Raw genomic sequence first — 24,941 nt, 5'->3', positions numbered from 1 at the left:
TAGAAGGCTTACGGAACCCGAAGGTTCATCACCGAACTAACCAAAGCCCTCCACCGGGCCCTGTCCTGGGCCACCAATATCCAGTCTCCTTCAACTCCTATCTCCCATAGATCCCGCCTGACATTATCGTCCCATCTACGTCTAGGTCTCCCCAACGGCGTCTTCCCTTCAGGCTTCCCGACCAATACCCGGTGCATACCTCTTGCCCCATCCATGCGTGCTACATGCCCCGCCCATCTCTTTCTTCTTGACTTTATCACCCTGACAATATTGGGGGAGGAATACAGATTTTTAAGCTCATCATTATACAGTTTTCTCCATGCACCATCGTCTTCTTTCCTAGGCCCAAATATCCTCCTCAACACCCGATTCTCGAACACCTGCAATCTGTGTTCCTTCCTCAGAGTGAGAGACCATGTTTCGCAAGAAAACTCTGGCTATTGAGTAGAATGAGGCCTGTTGTAAGTATGAAATTTAAATAGAATCCGACTCATTTGTTATTTTAATTGTAACTGTTTTTGCAGCAGGCAGGTAACTGAATGAAATGTCGTGCTGTAAGAACAATGATTTATTATTCCTTCAAATGACCCCTGCCGTAAAACGTGAGTAAAAGAAACAATTTATTAGTCAACAGAAGAGCTGGTTTTCGATCCCTTCTCTGGGTTTTTTTTTGGCAGCTACCCAAGAGTGTATTACGTATTTGGCGCCGAACAATGGAGTTGTGAAACTGATTTCTGGCTTTATTTTATTTTTCACAATAGTACTTCATTAACCGAATAATTCCACAAATATATATTATTTAATTTATTTTTGTTGCATTATGTAAAAATAACGGAAATGTGAACTTTTTTTTTGAACATTTCACCTCTCTTGTGACCGATTTAAAACCACAGTCGTTTATTTTCAACACTTTTATTACGCTCCGTCTTATAAGGCTGAAGTTATACACGGCAACGTAAGGTAACTGACCAAGTTAATTCCTTTAATACTGTACCGTGAACAAATGACAGGTGTAATGCGATAAATACCACATGACCGTATTATCGATAGTGAGACCCCAACAACCATACCAAGAAGTACAACTGTATGGAACTTTTAGAGTCGCTTGGAAGCTTAGTGATTCCTGCGTATGTGCTGTAAGAACGTATGTGATTGTGAATGTGTGTACGTACGTGGTTATTTTATGTTATCGATTGTGGTAGTTTGGGTTGTGACGCCTTTTTAACTTATATGTGATTTATGGACGTTTTGGAGAAGTGTATCACCTCCATCTACCCTGAAGAAAGAGGCAATAAGTTTCCTCCAAAACGTTGGTGACCATATACAAGAAATGCGACATGACAAGCCGGAAGGTAACAATTGACATTTTCACTGCCACAGTCACATATTCACGAGAATCTCAATTTCACAACATTACGTTTCTATTTGATGTAAGCCCTAACAAACAATGTTTTCTTTGTTTTGGCACAGACATTCAAGTCCAGTAGCATGTATGGATGAAATTTTTATACAGAATTATTCTTACAAAACATTCTATATCAATTTATTTCCTATAGGTTTGCAACGTCGAGTTACCTCGTTGTTGCACTACATAATTTAATTCCAGGTGCAGGAAATTACAGGAAGATTACGAACGCTTTCCTTCTGAAGAGTAATTTGAGATAATAAAATGCATTGTAATTAAGTTACAATTTCCATAAATATTCCTTTGAATTTCTCTTGTGTGCTTTGGACTAATCGCTCGTACTTTGTGTGACAGATGTGTGTGGATGTTAGCTGCTGTTTCATTCCACCTCGATTAAGCATCCCATGTACGCAACTTTCACATTCACAACATAATCGGATTTCGGATGCGTGAAGTGATGTGGTCAGTGAAAGCGGGAGTTACTTTCACCTCAGCGACCAACAGAAGGCCACTGGACGAGGGTGATAGTGCTCGCCTGTTTGATGACGACAGTGCTGCTCTGTAGCTGCAGAAAAACTAAGTGGATGGTGGAATGTTTGTTATTCGGAACTAAATGCTTTGATCCTTGTTTATTTTTGAGAACAACCGACTTACTAACTCCGTGGCACAGAATCTTCTTGACCATCTGATAGTTATTCAGCTGGCCAGTAAATTTCCTGTCATGGAACTCGAAGGTTCATAACCGTTATCACAAAATCCTGTTCTACCCAGTTTATATCTTTATAACCTGCTTCTCTGAGTACAATGTTATTTTTTTTTTATATCTTAACTGCGTCATGTTTGTGTGAATGTTAATTTTGTTCCCTCATCTGTCACGTAAGCCTAGACCTACAGAAAGGCATCGTTTGTTAACTTTCCATACTAACTTGTTTGTGAATTTGTTTCGTCTCCTGTGCGTACTGAATGTCCTGTTCATCTCGTCTTTGTTTTTATTATTGCCTTAACAAGTCGTAAGGTACAATTTGGCTGCACGCGACAGAGACAAGCGACCGAGGCAGGCGACAGAGTTACGAGACCGAGACTGGTCGCTTCCTGTCTGCTCTCTGTACAATCGTATGAAGTACAATTACGAGCGCGAGACAAAGACAGGCGACAGAGACAAAGCACAGGAGACCGCTCTCGGACCAGTAGTGTCTCGCGACGGGCTCAGGCAGCACGTGTTTTGTTGAGTAAAATAATGGCAGAAATTAAATTTACTGGTGACCAAGATGAGCAATTGGTAGAATTGGTAGCAGAAAACCGACCACTGACGACCGACAGAAAGATCCTTCTTCGCGTCTGGTTTTGAATATTGAACTCAAAGGTTTTCTTTGTTTCTTTCGCAACAAATAACACAGCAACACATCATCTTCTTCGAGTAACCTTTTTAGAAGCATTTTTTACAGAATATGTGCACGTATGTCTCAACAAAACAAAGAAAACAAACACTTTGCCGCATGTCTCGGTCGTCACCTCAAAAGTGTGTGGCGACAAGCTGCGATGTGTCCGTCTCCCGTCTCTGTCGCCTGCCTCGGTCGCTTGTCTCTGTCGCGTGCAGCCAAATTGTACCTGTATCTGGTTCAAGGTAAAGCAACACGCAAGTCTAGCATTTGTGTAATTCAAGTACATACTATCCAAAAATAGAAGGGGTCTGCAAATTGGAAAACGGATGGCTGTAAAATTTCAATTGTTACCCTAATTTGATTGAATCTGCAAAGAAATGCTCACCGGGAAAGCAATTTCTTTGGTTGCTGACCACTACGAACGAGTGCTAACTGGAAATAATGTATATTATATAAGTTTTGTATATTTCAAGAAACATGTGGTTCTCATCGGGGATATCTGTAGTTCTTCATACTACTGACCTCATTGTATTCATGCACAATACAGGTCTGCTTAGCACAACAACCAGAAAGAACATGGCGACTAACCACTGTCTAGAGGTGCAAACGTCACCCACGAAATCACAATTATGACACGTAGACCAATGAAAAAAAGAACATTGTGCGCTGTAATGGACGGTAATGACCATCCTTTACCCACTTAACGTGGTTCCAGTGTCCCGCATCAGCGAGCAACAATAGCATATGACACATTGCTTTCAGAATGGATTTTGAATCCTTACCTTCGATTTACTTTGCAAATTGCTTGGTAAAAGTGTGATTAATCTAAGGTGATGTCGGACTGTCCCGTAGACCTTCCTGTTGAAAAACCCGGGAACTCGGCAAAGTGACTGACTACGGACTCGCTAGTTGAATTTCAGTTCCCGGCCAGGACAGGGATTTTTCTCTTTGTCACTTCCATCCAGGTTTCTCTCTGGTTGGCGTTATACCAGTTGCTGCGGTGGTAAAGTGGCTTACCACTACCCCTAAGTATATGGCGCCTTTTCGACGGAAGCTTGTATTTTTTACCTCCATACTCTGATACGTCTCAATGGCGTACTGCTTACGTTTAAGCACAAGGAAAACTTTATCTTCGCCTTTGTCTACCGGTTGATTCTAGCGGCTAAGGGGTCTGAGAGCGAAATGTTTCTTAAGTAACATTTCTAAGTGACAATTCCTAGCTCTTCGCTCTGCGGTAGGAGGTCTTTCTTGAGCGTGGTCTGTTATTCGTCTGATAAGCATATCTCTCGTTCAGAAATTTGGATTTTTACCACGGTTATCATAAAAGATGAGTAATCTGACCATACACGGGAACAGTTCGATTTTGTTCGTGTCTTCACTACCCAGATGTATGAAACCCATTCTGAAGACGAATGTGTTCTTGGATGTTGCGCCGTGTAGTCTGGTAGAAGTTTACCGACGTTTCAGGGGTGCTTGTTGCCTCCACCGTCAGTACGATGAGTAAGCCGCGCACGAACAACTTTCCAGAATTGAACTCCGGTCTTCTAGCCGGGAGTTAATCACAGAACTCGGTGATGTAGACCGATAACTCGGCTGCAGGTGAAGTTTCTTTAAGGCATCTTCGGATATCAACACTTGACGTCAGAGACGAAAGGTGGTAGAAACTCCGTGTTCTTGCTTTAACCTCTGACAATTTCACCAGCCGTTTTACTTTTTAGTCGCTTTTCCTGTTTTTAAATAGTTGTAAGTCGAACAAGTATTTACCACTAATATGTCGTAGTGGACATGTCAGAATGTAGTTATAGTGATGTATAAACACGTGAAAAGTTCAGCTCTTGAGGAATGTGGATTTCTCTTTTTGCATTTGACGTGAACTTCTGATCAAAAATGTCTGCGTTACGTAGACAGCGAAATGATGGAGTGATTATCGTGTTCCGTACTCATTGAATGAGCGTCAGACGGATGTACTCGTATGTTAGACCGTGCATAAAGACGCTAAAAGATGTCCTGTGTTCTGGGATATTGCGCCGTGTAGTCTGGCAGTTGTTTACTGGCATTTCAGGGGTGCTGAGTCGCCGTGATGGTAGAGATAGCAAGAGTATCTGAAATGTCAGTGAACTTCTGCCAGATACACGGCCCAAGATTCCATAAGACAAAAATCTTTATACCCTCCGCCGTGAGAACCTTAAAACCCACCCATAAAGAAGCTTGTTTATAACATGGTTTGTGCTGGGAATTAATTTCTTTATTTCATGCATGCATATTTTCCATCCATAGTTTGTTTAGTTAGTGCTTAATAGAACTTTAATTTTATATTGGCTGTAAGTTGCAAGCCTCAGAACATAAGAATCCTTTCAAGTTCGTGAATATTCATAGCTATCATAAACATTCATGTTCGCTATCAGATAGCTTTTTTTCAACACGTGTCTGGTAGCTGAGTGTCGCCGACAGAGGGAGCTAAATATGCATTATGACCGAATAAAGTGACTCTAAAATGTTATAGGATGTTCGTTCTGATGATGACGGCATTAAAGACCTCTGAAACGTGGGTTAGTTTTTACCAGACTACATGGCGCAACATTTCAGCAGATATCTTCATATTAGTCGCCTGAGAACCTGAAATCTCACACAGCGAGGCTCTGTTTTTGCTGGTTGTGAAGCTAGTCAAGGAATATAGGTCAATTGTCTTCTTTTTATTGACGTTACAGCCAATCTAGAATCTTACATCTAGGCCTACCACTTACAATCACAAATACTTAATCATTATAATTCCTTGGACGGGAATTAGTCCATAGTAACACTTTTATATTAACAGAACAACATGGATAAGCCCGAACGAGCTTGCATTCCTCGAGCGGATAAAGGAAAGACTAATGGTTTCCAGCATTTATGGCAATGTAAATTTTTCCGCTTACGTGCCGAAGGCCAAACAAGCATTAAGAAATGCTCACTTTTGACGAGCCGCTGAGATTCCAAACTGTTTCGCAAACATAAACAGCAATTAGCTTAGGATAATTATAGAAGCTTTGACTAAACTATATGGCACATTCGGCGTGGCAGATGGTCAGATGCATTTTGTTTGGAAGAAGAATAAGAAGAGCATTATTTGAAACCCTGAAAAAACCGATTAGAATTTCTGTGTAAACCTGTATCTTTTAGCGTTTGTTACATTTAAACCAACGGAATTTTTTTTAATAAAAATCGAATTGAATTTAATACCACGGTGCATCGCCCAGTACAACATTGGCTGTGCCAGTGAAGTGTCTGGCAACGACTTTGGATGACCAGTGTTTGATTTCGGGCACAGTCAGGAACGTTTATTTGTATTAGGGAGTTAAGTGTAGTTATGAGACTCCTTCACTTTCTGGTAGCTCTTTCCCGGGGTTAAGGCGACCTGAGTGTGAAGCTGATTACTCCATCTGCTATTGAAGTCACTTTCGTCGTACACCTTCAAGGTTTGAACCGAGCAATAGACATATAGAGTACTGGTTTATTAGGTCACTGAATGTCGCTATATCATCATAATCGTAATAATAATAATGTATTTTTTCAAAACATCTAGTTAATATAATTTGTATAACGATTACCATTTAGTGAACTGCTTATTTGTGACTGTTTATTATAACAGAGGTTTATTAATAGTCCCTGTATATGACAGTGACTGTTAAATGTGTATTGTGATACGTCTCATTTATTCTTGTACATATGAATATGCTTAAATGGCAGTAGGATGTCTTTACACATCAAAATCTCCTGTGGATTTATGCTCTTGCTGTCTGATTCTTTTCTACCGCAGTTAAATTTACCACATATTTCACACGATAATATATTATTCAATTTATCAAGTGAATGCCTTTGTTATGTGGCGTCGGTACGTTCACCTGAAAGTCTACGATCTTTTATGAATAAATTTCAATGGATAATGGTAAACCCGTGTCCATGCGAAATTAGTCTACTTGACAGATTTCGATGAAATTTTGCATTGAAGGTCAAATTACAGGTTGTCCGGTCAATTTAATGTTTGATCTTGTAAGTACAATATAACCTACAACTTTGCACGAGTTTTGAGTCGAAGTGTCGATTTTCTCAAAAATGGATTTTCGTAAAAATAAGGGGCACATGCTATGAATTAAGACCAGTTAAATCAGTCACTGATTTTGCAGTATTGACTTAGGTAGGATTTGAGGTTTTCACAGCTGTGAGTCCGAAGGTCCTTGCTGCCCCTATCATTAGGGTGCCCTGATGGTGGAGGCAGTATGACCTCGGAAACGCTGGTAAACTTCAACCAGACTACACGGCGATACAACCCAGAAGACAGTCGTCTTCATCAAGGCTATCGATGTATGCATTATCAGAAAGGACGCAATGAAAAATACTTGTAGAATGTAGCACACCTTTCTACTTTTATTATTTTACACTGGACCTTGCTTTATTTATAAATTCCTTTTCCGATCTCTTTTTTATTGCTTAACAAAATTGTAATGTGAATAAATAAGTTGCTTTCATGTTGTAGTCTTCTCTGGTGTTATGTACCAATACAGTCATAAGTTATTACATCCGTTTACTACCATTAAGAAGATTATATTTTGTAAGTTATATGAACACGTGCAATTACTTTCTGCCATCTACAATTTTGTGGCTTTACGTCGCTGCTTATGCGTTTCTGTTTTTACTTAAGGACTTATAATATATATATTATATTATTATATTATATTATATTTATATATATATTATACTTATAATTTTTATACACCTGAAGATGGTTCTTTTAGAACTGAAACATGTCGTGTAAAAAGTGATGTTCTAATGTAAATCGAACATTTCGATAGAGAACATCATTTAATATACTTTAAATATTTAAATGTTAATTTTAGTAATATTTTAATATTTAATAGAATTTTATTGTGATTAGACTGACAAGATTTAAACAAATATATATTTATCACAATATGACGCAACTTTATCATCTCTTAAAGACTCTTTATTTAGCTTTACTGAATCCATGCAGTTTCAGTCTGTTCTCGATGCATTTGATTTTACCCTTTCAAGTCAAAACCAGTAATATTTGAATTTTAAAGTATATGAGTTACTTTTTTGTCATATAAGACATGAAGTTAGTTTAGTGTCTTACTCAAGATTTTAAAACGCAACGTTGGTTGCTCTAGTTTAAACACAAGGAAGAAAAGTCTTTTAATTGTATAAGTCATGTTGTGATTAACATGAAGTTGTAATAAGCTGCGTGTTTAAAAATTTAGTTCAGAATTGAATGAACATATTTTTTAAACGTTTTCTACGCTATTTTGGGTACCGCATTGGACTAGGTGTTGATTTATTACAGACACAAGTTTATTTTTCACGGTTAAGGTACTGCACAGTATACAGCCATAAATTATATAGTGAGATTTGAGGTTCTCACGGCGGCGAATGTGGTGACCGTCCTGTGTTGCACTGTGCTGTGAACATATTGTGGGAAATTTCGAAAAGTTCCCTACCGATTAGGTCTGGTCAAGAAATGTATTATTGCGCATATATTTATCAGATTTAGGGAATAAAATTTAGCTGTTATGTGAGTCAAGAAATCCCATCCTTCTATGTACTCCTATATACTTGTATATAATCTGAAGGTCTTGCAGTATTCGTTCAGCTTTCCGACTGAATCCGCAGGACCGACGGACATGTCCTGTGGACCGAGCTATCGGTCACCATTTTTATCCGAATCCTTCAAATGCAAATATGACATATGTCATTGATGCGTAGACACTGTCGCTTGTCGGAGATACAGTCAGTCATTTTCTCAGTCTCCGGCTGTCAGATCGGATCTGTCAAAAGAGAATCGCAGGAAAGATCAAGGTCGGTCAAGATCACGGCATTTATTAACCAACTAAAGCACAGTGGTAACTATATGTACCATTTGCGTAAACATTCAATAACTCTGCATTTTGCACGCAGTGTAGTCATGGGTTTAATAAGAAACTAAGAATAAAGATCGATTATTTCTTTAAACAACATTAACGAGTTAATTTTTGTAATGTAGGCGAACTGTGTTTTCTTTGATGCAGGTTCTGGAGGTTTAATAATAACAATAACAACAACAATGATAATGAATTAACTTCGGCTTCATAGAGCCAACGCTTTAAAGCACAGTGGCGACAATATGTACCGCCTGCTTTAATAGTCAGTAACTGCCTTTTACTCACGGAATATATTTATGGGGTTCGTTTCGTGATGCCTTAGTCAACTAACCTTAGCTCTTGGTACAAATTTATTTCGAACTTTCTGTGTGTATGAGTCTTCTTTATTCAAACACTGGTAAAAGGATGAATCATTCACCGGCTTTGTACAAAATCTGTGCTGTTGAAGTTTCTTTTGGACGATATTGTACTTTCTATTAGATCGATTTCAGTCAGTCTAGGCACGAGCTTTCGTAAATTCTCTTATACTACGTCAGAGAATGAAAGAAACAAGGATTATCGTGTTTGTCGAAATTTAATTACCATTTAAGTGACACGTTACAAAAAACAGTTATTATTAATGTATATGTCCAGTTAAGAAATCGTAGGCTGCATTTTGTGTACGATTCCGTCTTTCGGCCACATCATTTCTAAGTTGGTAGTAGCGCATGTCTGCATCAGGACAGAGAAGCCCCAGATGTGTAGCGGGTGGTATCAGGATAGCACCAAGGCGTAGTCATTCTGACACCTACAGTGCCTGGTGTACAGCATATTCAGTGGTGGTGTTCCCAAAGTAAAACAAATCCCAGAATGATTTATCAACGGTGTTTTGGCAGTAGTTGCTGATAATGTCGTGACTTGGCGAAAATTATTATGTGAGATATTAACGTTCTCCGTTATCTTGATCCTAGTCGAAGTAGGTCATCTGAAAATATGACTTATTGACCTCTCGACAAATGCCACTGTCTCATAATGTTCAATTTTGATAAATAATGTGAAATTAAATATCTTGTAAATAATATGGCATTTAATTTAGCAAAGTGTTGTTTTGATTCAGAGTTGCCAGATGTTTTGGATTCTGTGATTCAGAAATGCACTGATCCCGGATGTAAGTAATATTTCTTAAAGTTTTGTAGAAACCTGGTTTTGTGTGATTGAAAGTGTAACAATGGTATATTAATGAATGGAAATGCAATATATTCATTTTACCAATTCGTATTCTTATGTTGGCTATGCTGTTGCCCTGTAATGGCAGCCTAGATCCATAGGTGGGAAATTTTCTGTTTGGTGTGGCAATGGCTACTTGTTGTTCTTTCGTCGAAATATCATTTAATTAAATGTATGCAAACTATTTTGCACCGTATTGTTAATTCGTAGTTGTATTTTAACTGTTGTGTGTATGAGAAGAAATGTGTACAAGTGAGTTTATCTTATCTTGACTCAGAATACAAATTCAGACATTTGTTGTATTTCCAATAAGAAATAGTTACAAATACTGGAAATTACATTTATTTATAGGTTGCTGTGGGTGTTGTTCAGCATTGCGGCCCCGTTACAAGCGGCTTGTTGATAATATCTTCCCAGTCAATCCCCAGGTTTGTTATATTTACATCATCAGTCATGGTTATGTAAAGAATCAAAACTCGCCCAAATAATTATTTGCCAATATACACCATTTAACCTCAGGACAGGGCTCCAGGAATACGGCCACTAACCCTTGGGTGGTAAATATATTTTATTTTTGGTCCAAATGTAATAATAAAATGTGACTTATTTTCATCTTGTGTGAAGTACAGAGTGGAAGGATAATCTCAGGTGGGATCTATGGGAGATAGGAGTTGAAGGGAACTGGATTTTGTTAGCCCAGGACAGGGTCCGGTGGAGGGCTTTGGTTAACTCGGTGATGAACCTTCGTGTTCGGTAAGCCATCTAGTTAGTTAGTTAGTTGGTGAAGTACAGAAAGTAAGTCAAAAAATGTATTAATTTCCTCCCCATTTTTCACATTAAATGCTGAGTTTTTAAATATTGCCTTATATTAAGCACACAGTTGGATGTCCAATGGCAAGTACATTAGTGCTTATTTCTGGCACCATGTTGTATGAGACTGGTATTTTAACTCATATTCTGTTAATAAAAACATGTATATTGAATACTGTTTGTTTTACTGTCTAATACTTTATAATACATACTATGAATTTGAAATACTCATAACATATAAGGACTGAAACATTCTTTTCTCTGTTATTTTAGGAAGAGAACACTTCTACATCTATTCTGTCTGATTGTCTTAATTTTGTGACTACTGTTGATAAGATTTTGTGTTGGTAAAAATCACAGTAAATTTCTCTGCTCATATGTCCTGCAAAGCTCAGATCAGATTTAAGTGTATCATTAAATCTGAAGTACACATGCCAAAAAATTGTTAAAATATACTCAGAAATAAAGTAATGCTTTCTAGGGAAATTATCTTATTAAATATATGCTAAGGAAGTGGTGACAGTATTTTGTTAAATATGTGTGTGCAAACTGCTATTATGAGTGCATTGTTTCTGCAGGATGGATTGGTTAAAAATAACATGGAGAAGCTGACATTTTATTCACTGTCATCTCCAGAAAAATTGGATCGCATTGGTGAATATTTGTTCCAGAGAGCTAGCAGAGACATTTACAGACGGCGAAATGGGTAAAGGATAACAGTAGTTGACAACTTTTATAAACAATGGAGGTGGCTGTTAGAGCCAACACTTGGTAATGTCATTTCTGAAAGACTTAATTCTTTGAAAGAAACTAAGATTACATTTCAGAATATATGTATCTTTTTCACTGCTCACATGAAACATCTGTTTTCTGAAATGTTGTCGTTTTTCTTACAATAAAATCTATTTTTTTTATGACTTGTTCCTCTGTCATATGGATGCATGGGTCAAACTAATTAGAATTCAGATAGTTGCACTGTTGTAGCAGTGACCTGTAATTTCTGGTGAAAGATGACTTTATCTTATTGGTGATCTGTGACCCCTAAGTCTCCAGGTTACAAATTGAATGCAAGTGATATTATCTCAAGGAAGGTCCGACAAGTAAATAACTTGGCAGATGCTTTTGTGTGTTTTTGGCCAGAAATTGCTTTACTCAAAGTGAAGTGTGTAAAAGCAAATTGTCATTACGAGAAATCTACTTGTCTGGCCAAATATTTGGTGTTTTTTTGAAGAATGATCTGCAGTATTCAGTCCAAAGCTTGTAAGCAGAACTCTTGTGTTCTCTTGATTTATAGCCCCTGACATTTTTAAACTAATGTATATCTTGTTTAGATCTAACTAATTACATGGAGCAGGAAACTTATTGAAAAGCTAATAGTTTCTTAGCTGGTCATTACCAAATGTTTATTTGTCAAAGAGCCTACCACTAGTTCCTGTCTGAACCCTACCCATACTCTTATATCCTTCTTCTTTAAGATAATTTTAATATAACTGTTACTTATAAATTGTGAATCCCCCTGTTATACAACTTTTTCCAGCATCCTGTTCCTACCTTCCTCATAGGTCAAAATATTTGTGGGTTATATAATCCTGTACTGAAGCATACATTAGCTGATGGATTAATGTGGTGATCCTACTCAAATCAATATTTTTTATTGCTTTGAAGTGTAAAACTTCTTAGTTTGTTGTTCTTATTGTTATTAAACTGCCAACTTTTACAGTGCTAGAAGAACTTTCTCATAAAATGTTAGTGTTTTGAAAGTTGTAAGTAGAGTTTAATTTTTGAGTATTAATTATTTAGTAAAGCATATTGTTTTGTAGATTTGTTGTCATTGCTATGGAAGCTATGGACCAGCTGTTGGTAGCGTGCCATGCGCAAACACTCAACCTGTTCGTAGAGAGCTTCCTCAAGATGGTGCAGAAACTTCTGGAATCTACTGATCCACAGCTTCAGATTCTTGCCACCCAGTCAGTACGTTGAATTTCAGATGTCAATTTGACCTTTATATTCTGTAACGGTAATCTCTTTTCCCATGATATATATTCGCAGCTGTGTTTTCTTTTCCAGCTCACATAATGTCAAAATCAAGCTGAAGTGCCAAAGACATTTAGAAAATCCTCTGCTTATCTAAAATCCACAAACATTTTACTGGTAAATAATTGAAATGTTATTATTTTACATAAGTGTGTGTGTGTGTTCCACTCTTTCCACTGTAGTGTCAGACAACCCTCTGAAATGTGGTTTAGTGTACTAGAGTGTGAAGGATGGGTTACACACACTCCACTTTGCATTTAGGCCTATGACCTTTCATTGCAGAAGGCTGTAGTAGCACATTTTCAGTCTTATCCTAAATGCACTGTTTTTTTATATATTCCTTACACTTATACATATGCAGTCCCATAGCTTGTAGATTGTTACCTCAAATCATTTGAGTTTGTTTTTTGTGTAGGAAATGTGACCATAAACTCCATCTTGCAAATGCTGCAAGATGGACTGCATCTTTTTTATATACAGTGTTTTTTGTCTTCAGTCTCACCATCTCACATCAGTTTTGATACAACAGTTCAAAATGCTGCTTAATAGTGATAATAAAAGCAGTATTTTTGTTTCATTGCAGTTTGTGAGGTTTGCTAACATTGAAGAAGATACTCCATCCTATCACCGGCGTTATGATTTCTTTGTATCCAAATTCTCTTCTATGTGTCACAGTAATCATAATGAACCTGAACTTCGAGACAAAATTAGGGTTGCAGGCATCAAAGGTTTACAGGTTAGCAATTTGTGTTTTTCATGTAAGTATATAAAACTTGTGTTCTATATAAATGTGGCTTAAATTTATGGATTTGTGACATTTATGTATAGTGTGTGTGAGCTTAAGGTGTCCACAAGCAAACATGTCCACAGTGACGTAGTGGGCTGTTATGAAAATTAATATTTCTTAATAGCAGCTCTTCATGATACATAAAATCTTTGTTCTATACACAGATATTAATGAAATGTAACATTTGGACTTCTTTATAAAACCCAGAACAATATTTTTAACTGTAATTTGTCACTCAAGGCTCCTGAGTTCAAAATCAAAATTAATTTTTAAAGATACCTTAATCAGTATTCATCAGAACTGAAAATTGCTTACACTGTATTTGTGTTACTATGTCAGACAGAAAGTTTATGCTGTGTATGAAGATTTATGAATTCTGAAATAGGATGTTTTGTAGATGGTTCCTTGAAATGCCTCTTAAAAGTGTTTTACTGAAGTTCTGATATAAAGTAAAATGAACTTCATGTCATAGGGTGTGGTCAGGAAGACCGTATGTGACGATCTAGTTGAGAACATCTGGGAAGCAGTTCATATGGACAAAATAGTTCCATCTCTTCTTTACAACATGCAGAATTCAAGGTGAAGATTATTCTTATCTAATGTAGGAATTTTACAGTGTCGCGTGTTCTTTGTGTTCGTGCTTCGGCTATTCTTTTCAACATAATAAACTTTTAAAGTGCACATTTAAGAAATAATTATAGTATTTATGCAGAGGCAATAAAAAGTGTATTAGCAGTCAACAAATATAAAATCATACATTAAATTTTCTTACATGAGGCAAATTTCAGAATAATATGTTGAAAGTTTTCTGTATCAGTTGTAGACAATTTATATTATTTGGCTCATCATCTCTTTAAACCTTGGGGTAGGTTATTGTACTAGATGGAGATCACTGAACAAAAGTCTCTTACTTAGTGAATGCAATAGAAGCTATACCTACTCTCTCTCTCCAACCACCCACATGGCATATAGCTGGACAGCTTTATTTTACTTAGTGTCATCTAGATCAAACTTTAATAGTACGTATGCTTGCATATTCCATGTATTCACTCCTGGCCTGTATCATATGTTTTTAGGTATCATGTGAAGGAAGCTGATACTCCGGAACCTCCACAAGAGGAGCACGCTGACCCTCCTACTTTAGCTGAAACCTGTATGAGAGAGTTAGTGGGAAGAGCATCGTTTGGACATATTCGTTGTGTCCTGAGACCAGTACTCAGGTGTGTTATAATAAGTAAATGATAAATTTAACAAGAGAAGAATTTCTGTGCATAGATCACATATATTTTCAGTCCAAAAAATCAATATGCTGTACAGTTGAGAATGATGTGCTGTAAATATCTGGTGCATTTTCAATTAACTTTAACAAACATCGACCAGACTACACAGCGCAACAACCCAGAAGACAGAAATCTTCATACACCTGTTCCTTGATTAATGAGTGTTTTCAACACATGGGCCACATGCTGCCAACTAATGTGTTTTATGTGATACATACGAGGCGCGTCCCAAAAGTAAGTTTCCCACTCGTCCCACAGCTAGCAAACCTTATATTGTGCGAAGCGACTGTGCGTACGTGATAGAGCAATGACGTAGCATGGCGCATGCACTAATGGCACTTCCCGCGTTCTCACAGTAGCATTGTTGCAGCTGTTGAAGATGGAGGTTCTTATTCCAGCTCCCGCCGACTCTGTAGTGCGGTCAGTGATAACGCTAGGCCGCACACGGCTCGACGGACAGCAAGTCTTCTGCAGGAGTTCAGCTGGGAGGTGTTTAATCATTCACCCTACAGCCCAGACCTCGCTCCCAGTGATTTCCATCTTTTCCTACACCTCAAGAAATTCCTGTCCGGTCAGCGTCAGCGTTTTGAGAATGACAGAGAGGCGGAGATGGTTGTCACACAGTGGTTCCAATCCCAGGCGGCAGACTTCTACGACACAGGTATTCAAAAGTTGGTCCCACGGTATGACAAATGTCTCAATTCCGGTGGCGAATATGTTGAAAAATAGCTGGACACTTGCTGTATCTGTTGCAATAAATATTTCCATGAAATTGTGTTTTGTTTCTGTAAACGGCCCCAGGGAAACTTACTTTGTAGACCAGCCTCGTATATAGTTTTGTAATATTGATTGCTCTGTATAATGAAAACATGGATGCCAGCTAAATTAAACATTTATTCTAGTGTTAAGCCTTATTCTTAAAAATAGCAAATAAACAAATTTGTTTATGGAAATTATGCCATCATGAAATTCCTGTAAATGTTCTTATTTATAATCCAGCAATCCTGAGTGTGGTCCAAGGCATTAATGGCTGAGACCCTCTGGAGTTTGTTATGCATTGCATGTCCTTAAAAGGTTAATATTAAAAAAATAACTTTTCACTTTTGTTTCAGACATTTAGATCTCCACGAGCTTTGGGTTCCAAATCAATTTGCACTTCATACCTTCAGGATTATCATGTTTTCAATTCAGGTAAGTAATTTCGGGGGGTGGGGGGTGGGGGGTCTGCATAATTGTAAGAGGAGCTCACAAACTAACCAACTAGCTTTATTAAGCTCTGTGTACCTTCTTTTGAATATGCCTTTTGCTCAATTAGAAACTCTCGACCTATGAACCCCAAAGGTTCATTACTGTAATCACTGAAGGACTTGGAAAAAATATGACCGCTGCTATTTGTTCACTACAGATCCAACATGAATTGCCCTGGGGAAAGACCTGGCCCTCTGTTATGAGAAGCTGGAACTAACTGCCTGTGCAGTGGTGCAACCACCATATTTGCATAAGATCCATTTTAATGTTATTTTTGCCTTCTATACTTAGGTCTTCCAAGTTGTATTTTCTTTTCAGAATTTTTAGCCAAAGTTTTTTGTGCATTTCTCATCTAGGACATTTTATTATGAATGTAAATCTTTGATTTCTGCAATTGTAATAGGAAAGAAAGTGAGTTTTTAGGCTTTTGCATGAGTATTTTAGCATAGCATTGTAACATGTGTGGCTTGCATTTGAGAATTATTTGATATGAATCCTTGCCAGAAACTGGTTATTCTGATGGATGTTTCCTCTGTCCTAAATATATAATACAAAAGTATAAAAGCAACATGGCTAGGTAGATAATAAAGTTAGATAGTGTTTTGTTATCAGCTCAGCTGCACTAGTTATTGTGACTATCAACATTTAGTAAAGAATCAGACTGAAATGTAAAATAAATATTGTATAAATTTTATTTAAAATGTGTTATTAGGAATTATAATAAACTTTTATTTCAATTAATTTCAGGCACAGTATTCCTACACTGTGATAGAAACATTGATGTCACATTTGGATGACAACTCAAAGTCAAACCCCAAGATTCGAACTAGTATAGCAGATGTATTGTCCAAAATAATTTCAATTGCTGCGGGTGAAAGTGTTGGTAAGATTATAATTTTAATAAATTTGCTGTGAAGGATTTAGAACATATACGTCACATTATCCCTAAATGACAACTGTCAATAAATAGTTTTATGTATATATTTTTTAAAAGAAACACATTATTTTACCAGTATTTATCTCTTAAATTTTACATGGATATCATATTTACTTTACTATAACAGGCTTGTTAATAATAAATCATATTCATATTAATTGCTCTTGTTAATGCATGCTTCAGTATGAAAAACCTCACAAATAATTGGACTTTCTGTAAAAAAGCATTATAAAAAGAATAATGTTACCAAAATGTTTATGAAATAGAATGTTAACAAACTTCAATGAGTGTGGTTATCTGTTGAGTTTACGTACATTGCATCTGCTGTGCCTGGAAACACTGCTAGAAGTCACTGTTTGAAAGTCCTTTCAGTACTGTCACCAGATTGCTCTTATGTTTTGAAGTGTAAAATTTTATATTTTTTCAAGGATATTTTTAGTGTCAGAAACATGAGAAAGATACTGACACCAAACTGGGTTAGCACAGTGAATGTTTTAAAACTGGAATTTGTGTCTTGTCTGATACTTGCTTTGACAAACTGTTTTGTATGAAGATGCACTACATTGTGCAGAATCTGTTTCTGCTGTGAAGATTTGTTATTTTTCTATGATTGCAGTGATATAAGCATTTCAGTCATTGAAGGTAGAAAGTGTGGATGATTGTTACGGAGGAACAAATTTATATTGGATTATTCACTTGATATCAAAAGAGCATGCTGTCATATTTATAAACTGTGATTTTGACATTTATGATTTCTTATATTTATATTTAATTATTCTATTTGCCCACCACAGTTTTGAACTGTGTGCTTATTGATTGTAGGTCCATCAGTGCTGGAGATTATCAATTCTTTACTGAGTCATTTACGATTGTCAGTTACTCGTGAGGACCCTTCTGATGAACCTCAGGCTCAGCGTGCTGAAAAATTATACCAAGAAGCACTCATTAATGCACTGGGAGAATTTGCAAACCACTTGCCAGACTACCAGAAGATAGAGATTATGATGTTCATCATGAGTAAAGTTCCTTACCCTGCACTTGATCATCTCCGAGGATTTAATGGCCCTGGAGATGTGCTATTGCAGAATATTCTGCTCAAGTCATTACTAAAGGTACTTATACATTTTCTTATGTATGTCTGAGATTAAGGACAAAATTGTTTGTCTCTGAATTAGGATGATGCTAAAAGGAGGTGAATAGTTGTTGGTATACTAGTAATAATCTGGAGGGTATGGTTTCTGTTCAACTACACAAATTTTTTTAGGTCGATATAGTGAAACAGTTGAAGCTATGATTTTAATACTGCATTTATCAGTATCAGTAAATGTAATTTTAACCTTTCACAGCATAATTGTCGTTCGTTCAAAGTACATGTCTTACCCTTCCAGGAAAAAGATTGGTGCATAGATGCGAGATCCATAGGACTATGAAGTTTGGAATTGCAATAACTCAAGTTATGCAGGAATTGGCTGTTAGGATGACTCACATTTTAGCAACCTCTGCAGTGAAAGAGTTGATCAGCTGTGGCAAAAACATTATTGTGTAATATTTTTCCAGGTTGGCACAAAGTATCAGACGATACACTTCAATACTACTTTCCCAATGTCTTTCTTGGAGCCTTTACTTCGTATGTCACTGGCTGCAGATCCTGATATGCGTTTGCTTGTACAGAAAATCCTACATACGTTGATTGATCGACACCATAACTTAGAGAAGTTACTTAAACCTACGTAAGTATGTGTATTAGAAGTCGGTAGCTTTGCATTGTTTGTACTGCAGTAATCAATATTATGGCCTACCTGACATTCAGTGAGGCAAATAGGAGATGGGGATGAGCCTCAGCATTAGCTCCCCATCATCTGACATTTGGAAAAGGCCATTAATATTATAGGCTTAAAATTCCAGTTGTGCCAACCATGTGAAGACAGATATTCCATTTCTGTTTCTTCACATTGGGCTGTAATGTTACATTTTGTCTATGACGCTAGTGAAAGCTTTTCATAATTTTCTAATTTAGGCAAGTTCTAAATTTTGCTTTGAAAATGTCATTTTTAAGAGCATAATTAACCTGCTTGCTAAACATAAGTGTCCCTTGGTTGCAATAGCTCTCTGGTTACAATAGTCAAAAAAATATGTGGTAGGTTGTAAGTGAAACTGCTAAACTGTAGGCTTTTTGAGTGTTCTATTTTGTATGTAAGGGATAATCCTCTGCAGTAAAGTGTAAGGTCTTCATGTATGAGCAAATGCACCATCTGAGGTTGATGATGAGATTATAGAAACCTGTTTATAAACATGATTTCATATTGACTATGTCATTAATGCCGTTGGGTGGCCTGCATTGTCCCACTTTACACTGCAGCACTGTAGCCATAAGAGCAGTGATTATTCATAAAAGTCTGATAAGCAAAGCCATAGAAAGATGAATCTTCACTAGGTGAATTGTTACCAGTTGTTCATTTTGCTATTGTATATTATGAGTTCTGTTGATCACACTATTGAAACAATCAGTTAATTAATGCATGTGAAAGAATCTGTTACAGCACTGTTAATATTTATAAATTATTAAGTTTCATATGTTATTGTTTTTCAGTTAAAATATTTACCATGTTGTTGGAAGTTATACCCACACATATTGGCGCTTTTTATTAAATTACTGCATTATAAACATCTTTTGTTATTTTATGTTTGTACAAATAATAAGTATATCATTATGTCTTCATATACAGGAAGTACATGATTTATAATGTAGACACAAGGAAATTTTGTGTTTACTTCAGTGTAAGCAATAACAGCGCAGAAGCAATGTTAAACAACAAATGTTTTAGACTCAGAATACGTAAATAGTTTTGTTACATATTGATTCTTTATTTGTAGTGTAAATATTGGTGATCTGGAACTTGTACTGGAAAAGAGTTCCCGCCCAGACATAATTTTTATCCGGAAGCATGGTCCAGAGATTTATCGTAGTCTGTATGAGAGCCTGGAGCAAGCAAACAATACAGTGGAGAATATCGAGGCAGTGTACACGACACTGGCATTGCTGTGTGTTGAGTTGTCTTCTGAAGAAACAGTTATGGAAATGCTGCGCCTTGTTGTCAGCATTCAGGTGCAGTACCTCTTCTGATTTGTACTGAACATGTTTATTTTATATGCTTTTATCACAGGCAAAAGCATTTCAGTAACAAAATTATCGTGACAGCATGTGTCCATGTTATGTTATTCTGTTTTCTGTCAAGGTGTTTTAGTTGCCAACTTTGTAATGCATAGAGGAACTTGTTACAATAGAGTTGTACATTTTCAGGATACTGCACTTACAAATGGATCACTTAGTGCTGCTCAGAAGTACAACCTGCATGCTGTGGTGGTGAGCCTGCTGGTACTGATACCCAATGTTGTACCTATTACTCCATTGATGGAGTATGCAGAGAAGGCAAGTTTTGTCTTTCTGAAAACCTGGATATACTTTCTTATTGCTGTAATGTGGAATGTTAATTAATCAGAGTGACATGAGTTAAATTAACAAGAATCAGTTTTCAGAACATGGTGCTTACTAAGCTCTTTAAATCATCTGACTGTAATATATTATAATTTTACGATATCTTAAAATCTGGATTACTAAATTCTTGGACTTTGTCTATCTTCTTGTTTTGTAATAGAACTGTACATTTCAGAAGCTAGATCTACTTCCGTCCTCAGGTTAAAAACGTAGAGTTCTTTTAGAAAACCAGACACTGGACAAAGTGGAAGAATTTAGTAATCCCGATTGTAACATACCATCATTAAGACCCCTTAAAATATGCTTCACTAAGTCTTGTATGGGTCCATCCCCATGAGGTTTGGATGTAATAACTTGCTATAGTACATTTACCTATGTATATTTTACACCTTAGCAGTGGTTTAAACATTTGGCGGTAAACACACCTACATAAATTTGTTTCAGTTTGATAGTGAAATATAAATGTTGTTTATTTTTTATAGGATGTAACCGTTCAAAACATACTTGGTTCTTTTTTAGGTTATTCAATGACATTGCAACAACTGCATTTCTTTGTTTGTTTAATAATACATGATGACATGCCTTATTTTTGAAGAACGGTAAAGATGAAGAATTTTATCTTTTAGGTTTTGCAAGTACAGTAAATTGTGCTTGTGATTTGTTAGGTCTCTCTTTCAGCAGTTCCGAGGATCACGTTTCAAGTAATGAATTTTGAAATGTGGCAGGTGATTGAAGCTCGCCGAAATGCTGGAGCTAACCACTTGCTGCCAGAATTACTTGTTCACTATGACCCTGATGTGTGTCTGTCTCCATCACAACTGGGACCAGATGTGTTGGTAGATCAAGTGGCAGTTACAGAGAGCCTGAAAGGAGCAGGCTTTGATGTGTCGAGGCTTCAGCAGGTGACACCTTATGGGGCTGGTGGTCCACCAGGTGTGAATGTGGGCCATAGGCACTCGTGGGTTGAGACTGGGATGCGGACCAGTGTGGCAGATTTAAATTCCTTTCAAGTGGAAGTGGATAGTGTTTCATCCTCACCTGGAGTTCAGAAGGTGTGAATATGTAAACATTGTCTGCTTCTTAGTATTACTGTATCATAGCTGTACTAGTTATTTCTCATTGGACTTAATGCAGTATGTTTTTGAGATGAATCCTTTTACATTTTGTAAATGTATTGACAGCCTCTGTTTTACATTTTTCAGTACTGATTACATTTTAAAAACAAAGTATCAGCTTTTAAAACTGATTAAAAACATTTGGCAATAAGTGTACACGCAATTACATTTGTAACCCTTGAGTTTCATAACAATTTTTTTGACAAAGTAAATGACTGTCAACTGCTCAAGGAATGCAGTGTGTCATGGAATTAATGTCAGTCAGTCATGTGCTCTACTTTTAATATTTACACATAAAACTCATAGATAAATTTGTTTGTTTAGAAACACCCAGAGGAGGAACTAACATTTGAATCAATGAAGAAACTTCTGTCTGAACCACCAGAGAGTGCTAAAGAGGCAGAAGAAGAAAGAAGGTTGCAGTTGAGTGAGACTTTTCGTACAGCAGATTTCCATGATTTAGTCGATCGCACACATGCTAATGTGAGTCATATTACACTTATAACTTAAAGTTAGTATAGTCTGTTGTGCATTTAATTGGATTTCACATTCTGTTCTTGTTTTTGCAGAATTATCCAAAGTAACTCCCCATTGATGACTGACCCACCCCACCTATCATTTTCTTATATTGTTTGACACTAAATAACCACTGAATTTGGTACATCATTGTTAAATAATTGATTAATGATACTGTATATTATTTGATGCTGCATAATGTTCTGTAAAATAACTGGATAACTATCCTTAGTGGTATTTCAAATGTATGCAGAGTGGAAAGTGAAAGTTGTACTCTATACTTCATTGCACATACAATAGGTTGACATATGTGGGTTTATGTTTGGTCTCTTTGCATTACCTTCCAAATTCATTATTCTTCTCTCTTTCATAAATATTCAGATCTGGGAGCTTTTTGGGTGTTTGTTATTTATTATAATTTTTCTTGTTTTATTTTAGAATGATATACTCCAGAACAAGCTGAATGAGATTTTCAGTAAGCTGTCGACAGGTTTGTCGGATGGAATTCGTCCTCCGGCAACTCCCACGCCAGGAACAAAACAGGATAATGATCCCTTGCATTCTAACAATCCACCAACATATGAAGTTCTCTTTCCTGAACTCTTTGTGTACTGATTGCATCTTTTGTGTAGAATTATGATTTTGTCAACTCTGGTATAGTTCCTCTGAATGTAATTTTAATTGGCATTTTTTGATGTCATTGTATCCAATTATATCCACTGTTATTAATGGAAACACTTCCTTATTACACTGAATGGTAAACTCATTCTTTTTTTGCTGTTTGTTTTTACTAAAGCAACTGTTTCCTCTTAAATGGACATCAGAAAATAGACTGTAGTCTTTATCTTCAGTCTTAAGTGCATGGAATTTGTTCTTAATTGCATGTCCTAAAATGCATTGCTTAGGTCTTCGTACACTCGTGCATTACGTTACAATCTAAACCATCAGTCCAAGTGGTGGTGTAGTTTGAAGCACGCTTGCTGTCTTAGACCTAGCAAATGCTCGGGCAGTTTTTTTAGAATTATGTGCAGAGAACAGATGTTTGTGTTCATTTCTTATATCTGCCCAGAATTCTACTCATTACCATTGTAATCCGACGAATGTTGAGTGTCTGATGTGGGCTGACCACACATGGAATAAATGATTAGTGGTTGTCGGAACTGAGCAGACTTTGCACAGGGCAGATGGTGGTGACTCGGTTAAAATTTGATTGCATCAAGATTACTAGTTTAAAAAAAGGCTGTATCTTTTGTAACAATCCTTGTGCTATACAAGAGAGATTATTTTATTTGCATTTAATATTGAGGAGACAAGGTGATGAGAAATATGTGATCAAGGATATGAAAATGTAAGAGAAAATTAAAACTGCATAGACATGGATTCCTTCACTATGAGATTGGTAGGCAGAAGCTTGGAAGGTCAAAAAAGCATAACTGGATGCATTATAAGTATATGATGGAAGTTTTTTGTATTTTGGTTTTATTTAACTATTTCTAATATATGAGCAAATAATATATCCCTTATCACAATTGTAGCTTTAACGTCTCTCATGGTGGTGGAATAATAAACTGAGATGAAAAAAAATTGATGAGGGATAAATAAAGAATGTGATAATATATATGTGGTATGGATAGCATGGTAATGAATTATCGTTGTGTCTTTTTCATATGTGTGGGACTGTAGCTTGTTTGTAGGTAACCCATGACAAATATTTGAACAGTGCAAGCTGTTGAGATTTTTGGTTCTCAGAGTGGGAACATATTGTCAGTGTGTTAGTCTTCTGGGTTGTGATGCTGTGTACACTTTCTTTGAAATTGGTATTACTGAGATTGTATCAGACTGATATTGCTAGTGTGTGTTGTAGTTTTCAGTTATTCTGTATATTATGTACAGTTGTTATGTTTTAAAAACTTTTGAAAAAGGAACATGTAAGTTGTTATTTATTTAATTGCAGTTGATTTGTTAGTGCAGGGGTCAGCAACCTTTCCATTACTACAGGCCTCAGTGGCTATTTATATCTGCCAAGCGCCAGAGAAAATAATGTCATGGGAAGGAAGTTAAACTGTATTTCTTTAGAAGATGGCTGTCTTCTAGGTTATTGAGCCTCCCTGCTGCCTCTGTCATCAGGGCAATTCACCTTGATGATGGCGGCAGCAAGGAGGCTTAACCTAGAAGTCAACCATCTTCAGACTCACCACTGAGAAAACCTTAAATCTTACTGTATTTCTTTAAGTTTAACTGACATTTTCCTCATATTGCTGATGGAGAGCTTCTTTGAACATCATGGGAGTGGGAACCATTGTTCTGTGATAATTCTGTATGCTGCATTATGTCAGGGAAAGTGTTCTGTCATTCTTTATTGTTGCTGATCTGTGGTCAGGATTGTGGTTCATAGTGACCCACACATATATGAATTTTTTTCTCTCATACTGGACTGCAAAGTAGTTGCACTTCCTGTGGGGGATTGGTTGTGTAGGAAAAGAGAGTTGTTCCTGACACTAATAAAGCACCTGCACTGTTATGATATATGAGGTGTGTAGGTTTGGCTCCACTTTCTTGACGTCCGCACTAGATTGAGGTGAGTGAACAGCTTTACGCACCCTCATATGTTTTTTGTTCGTATACATGTTTGACCTTGATTGTGGCAATTTTTATGGAATTTGATTTGGGGGATAGGTGCCTGAGGTCAGTAAAATGTAATTAGGCTCCCTGTATTGGTCCATTATGACTTCTGCTTACAGTATCTCAATATACATAAGTATGCAGCATAAGATATGGATATTAATATCTGCAGTTTTGTTTGAAACAGCTGT

General features: G+C 36.7%; 1 protein-coding gene across 4 annotated transcripts in view; it reads left to right on the top strand.

The window, feature by feature from the left end:
• The window catches only part of stmA (Protein EFR3 homolog stmA), a 93,171-nt gene extending 69,118 nt beyond the window's left edge, over positions 1-24,053 (top strand). For 2 of the 4 annotated variants that reach the window (XM_087342881.1, XM_087342883.1), the window contains exons 3-16: positions 11,294-11,421; positions 12,536-12,686; positions 13,333-13,485; positions 14,009-14,115; positions 14,613-14,756; positions 15,929-16,007; positions 16,812-16,947; positions 17,824-18,113; positions 18,559-18,731; positions 19,876-20,107; positions 20,303-20,431; positions 21,223-21,549; positions 21,937-22,095; positions 22,567-24,053. In XM_087342881.1, the coding sequence (XP_087199007.1) occupies positions 11,294-11,421; positions 12,536-12,686; positions 13,333-13,485; positions 14,009-14,115; positions 14,613-14,756; positions 15,929-16,007; positions 16,812-16,947; positions 17,824-18,113; positions 18,559-18,731; positions 19,876-20,107; positions 20,303-20,431; positions 21,223-21,549; positions 21,937-22,095; positions 22,567-22,743 (2,385 nt within the window). In that variant the 3' untranslated portion in view covers positions 22,744-24,053. Of the gene's footprint in view, positions 1-9,109; positions 9,847-9,928; positions 10,158-10,256; positions 10,334-11,293; positions 11,422-12,535; positions 12,687-13,332; positions 13,486-14,008; positions 14,116-14,612; positions 14,757-15,928; positions 16,008-16,811; positions 16,948-17,823; positions 18,114-18,558; positions 18,732-19,875; positions 20,108-20,302; positions 20,432-21,222; positions 21,550-21,936; positions 22,096-22,566 lie in introns of those variants that run through there. The other 2 variants (XM_022066217.2, XM_022066218.2) reach the window with 2 other exon arrangements.
• Positions 24,054-24,941: the final 888 nt, after the last annotated feature.

The sequence above is a fragment of the Zootermopsis nevadensis genome, unplaced genomic scaffold (assembly GCF_977971745.1).
Source record: "Zootermopsis nevadensis isolate Lab colony 2312 unplaced genomic scaffold, Znev_1.0 Znev_ptg000004l, whole genome shotgun sequence".
In the NCBI taxonomy this organism is placed as follows: Eukaryota; Metazoa; Arthropoda; class Insecta; order Blattodea; family Termopsidae; genus Zootermopsis; species Zootermopsis nevadensis.
The sequence above is the reverse complement of the archived record's forward strand: the minus strand, read 5'-3'. Positions and strand labels throughout refer to the sequence as shown.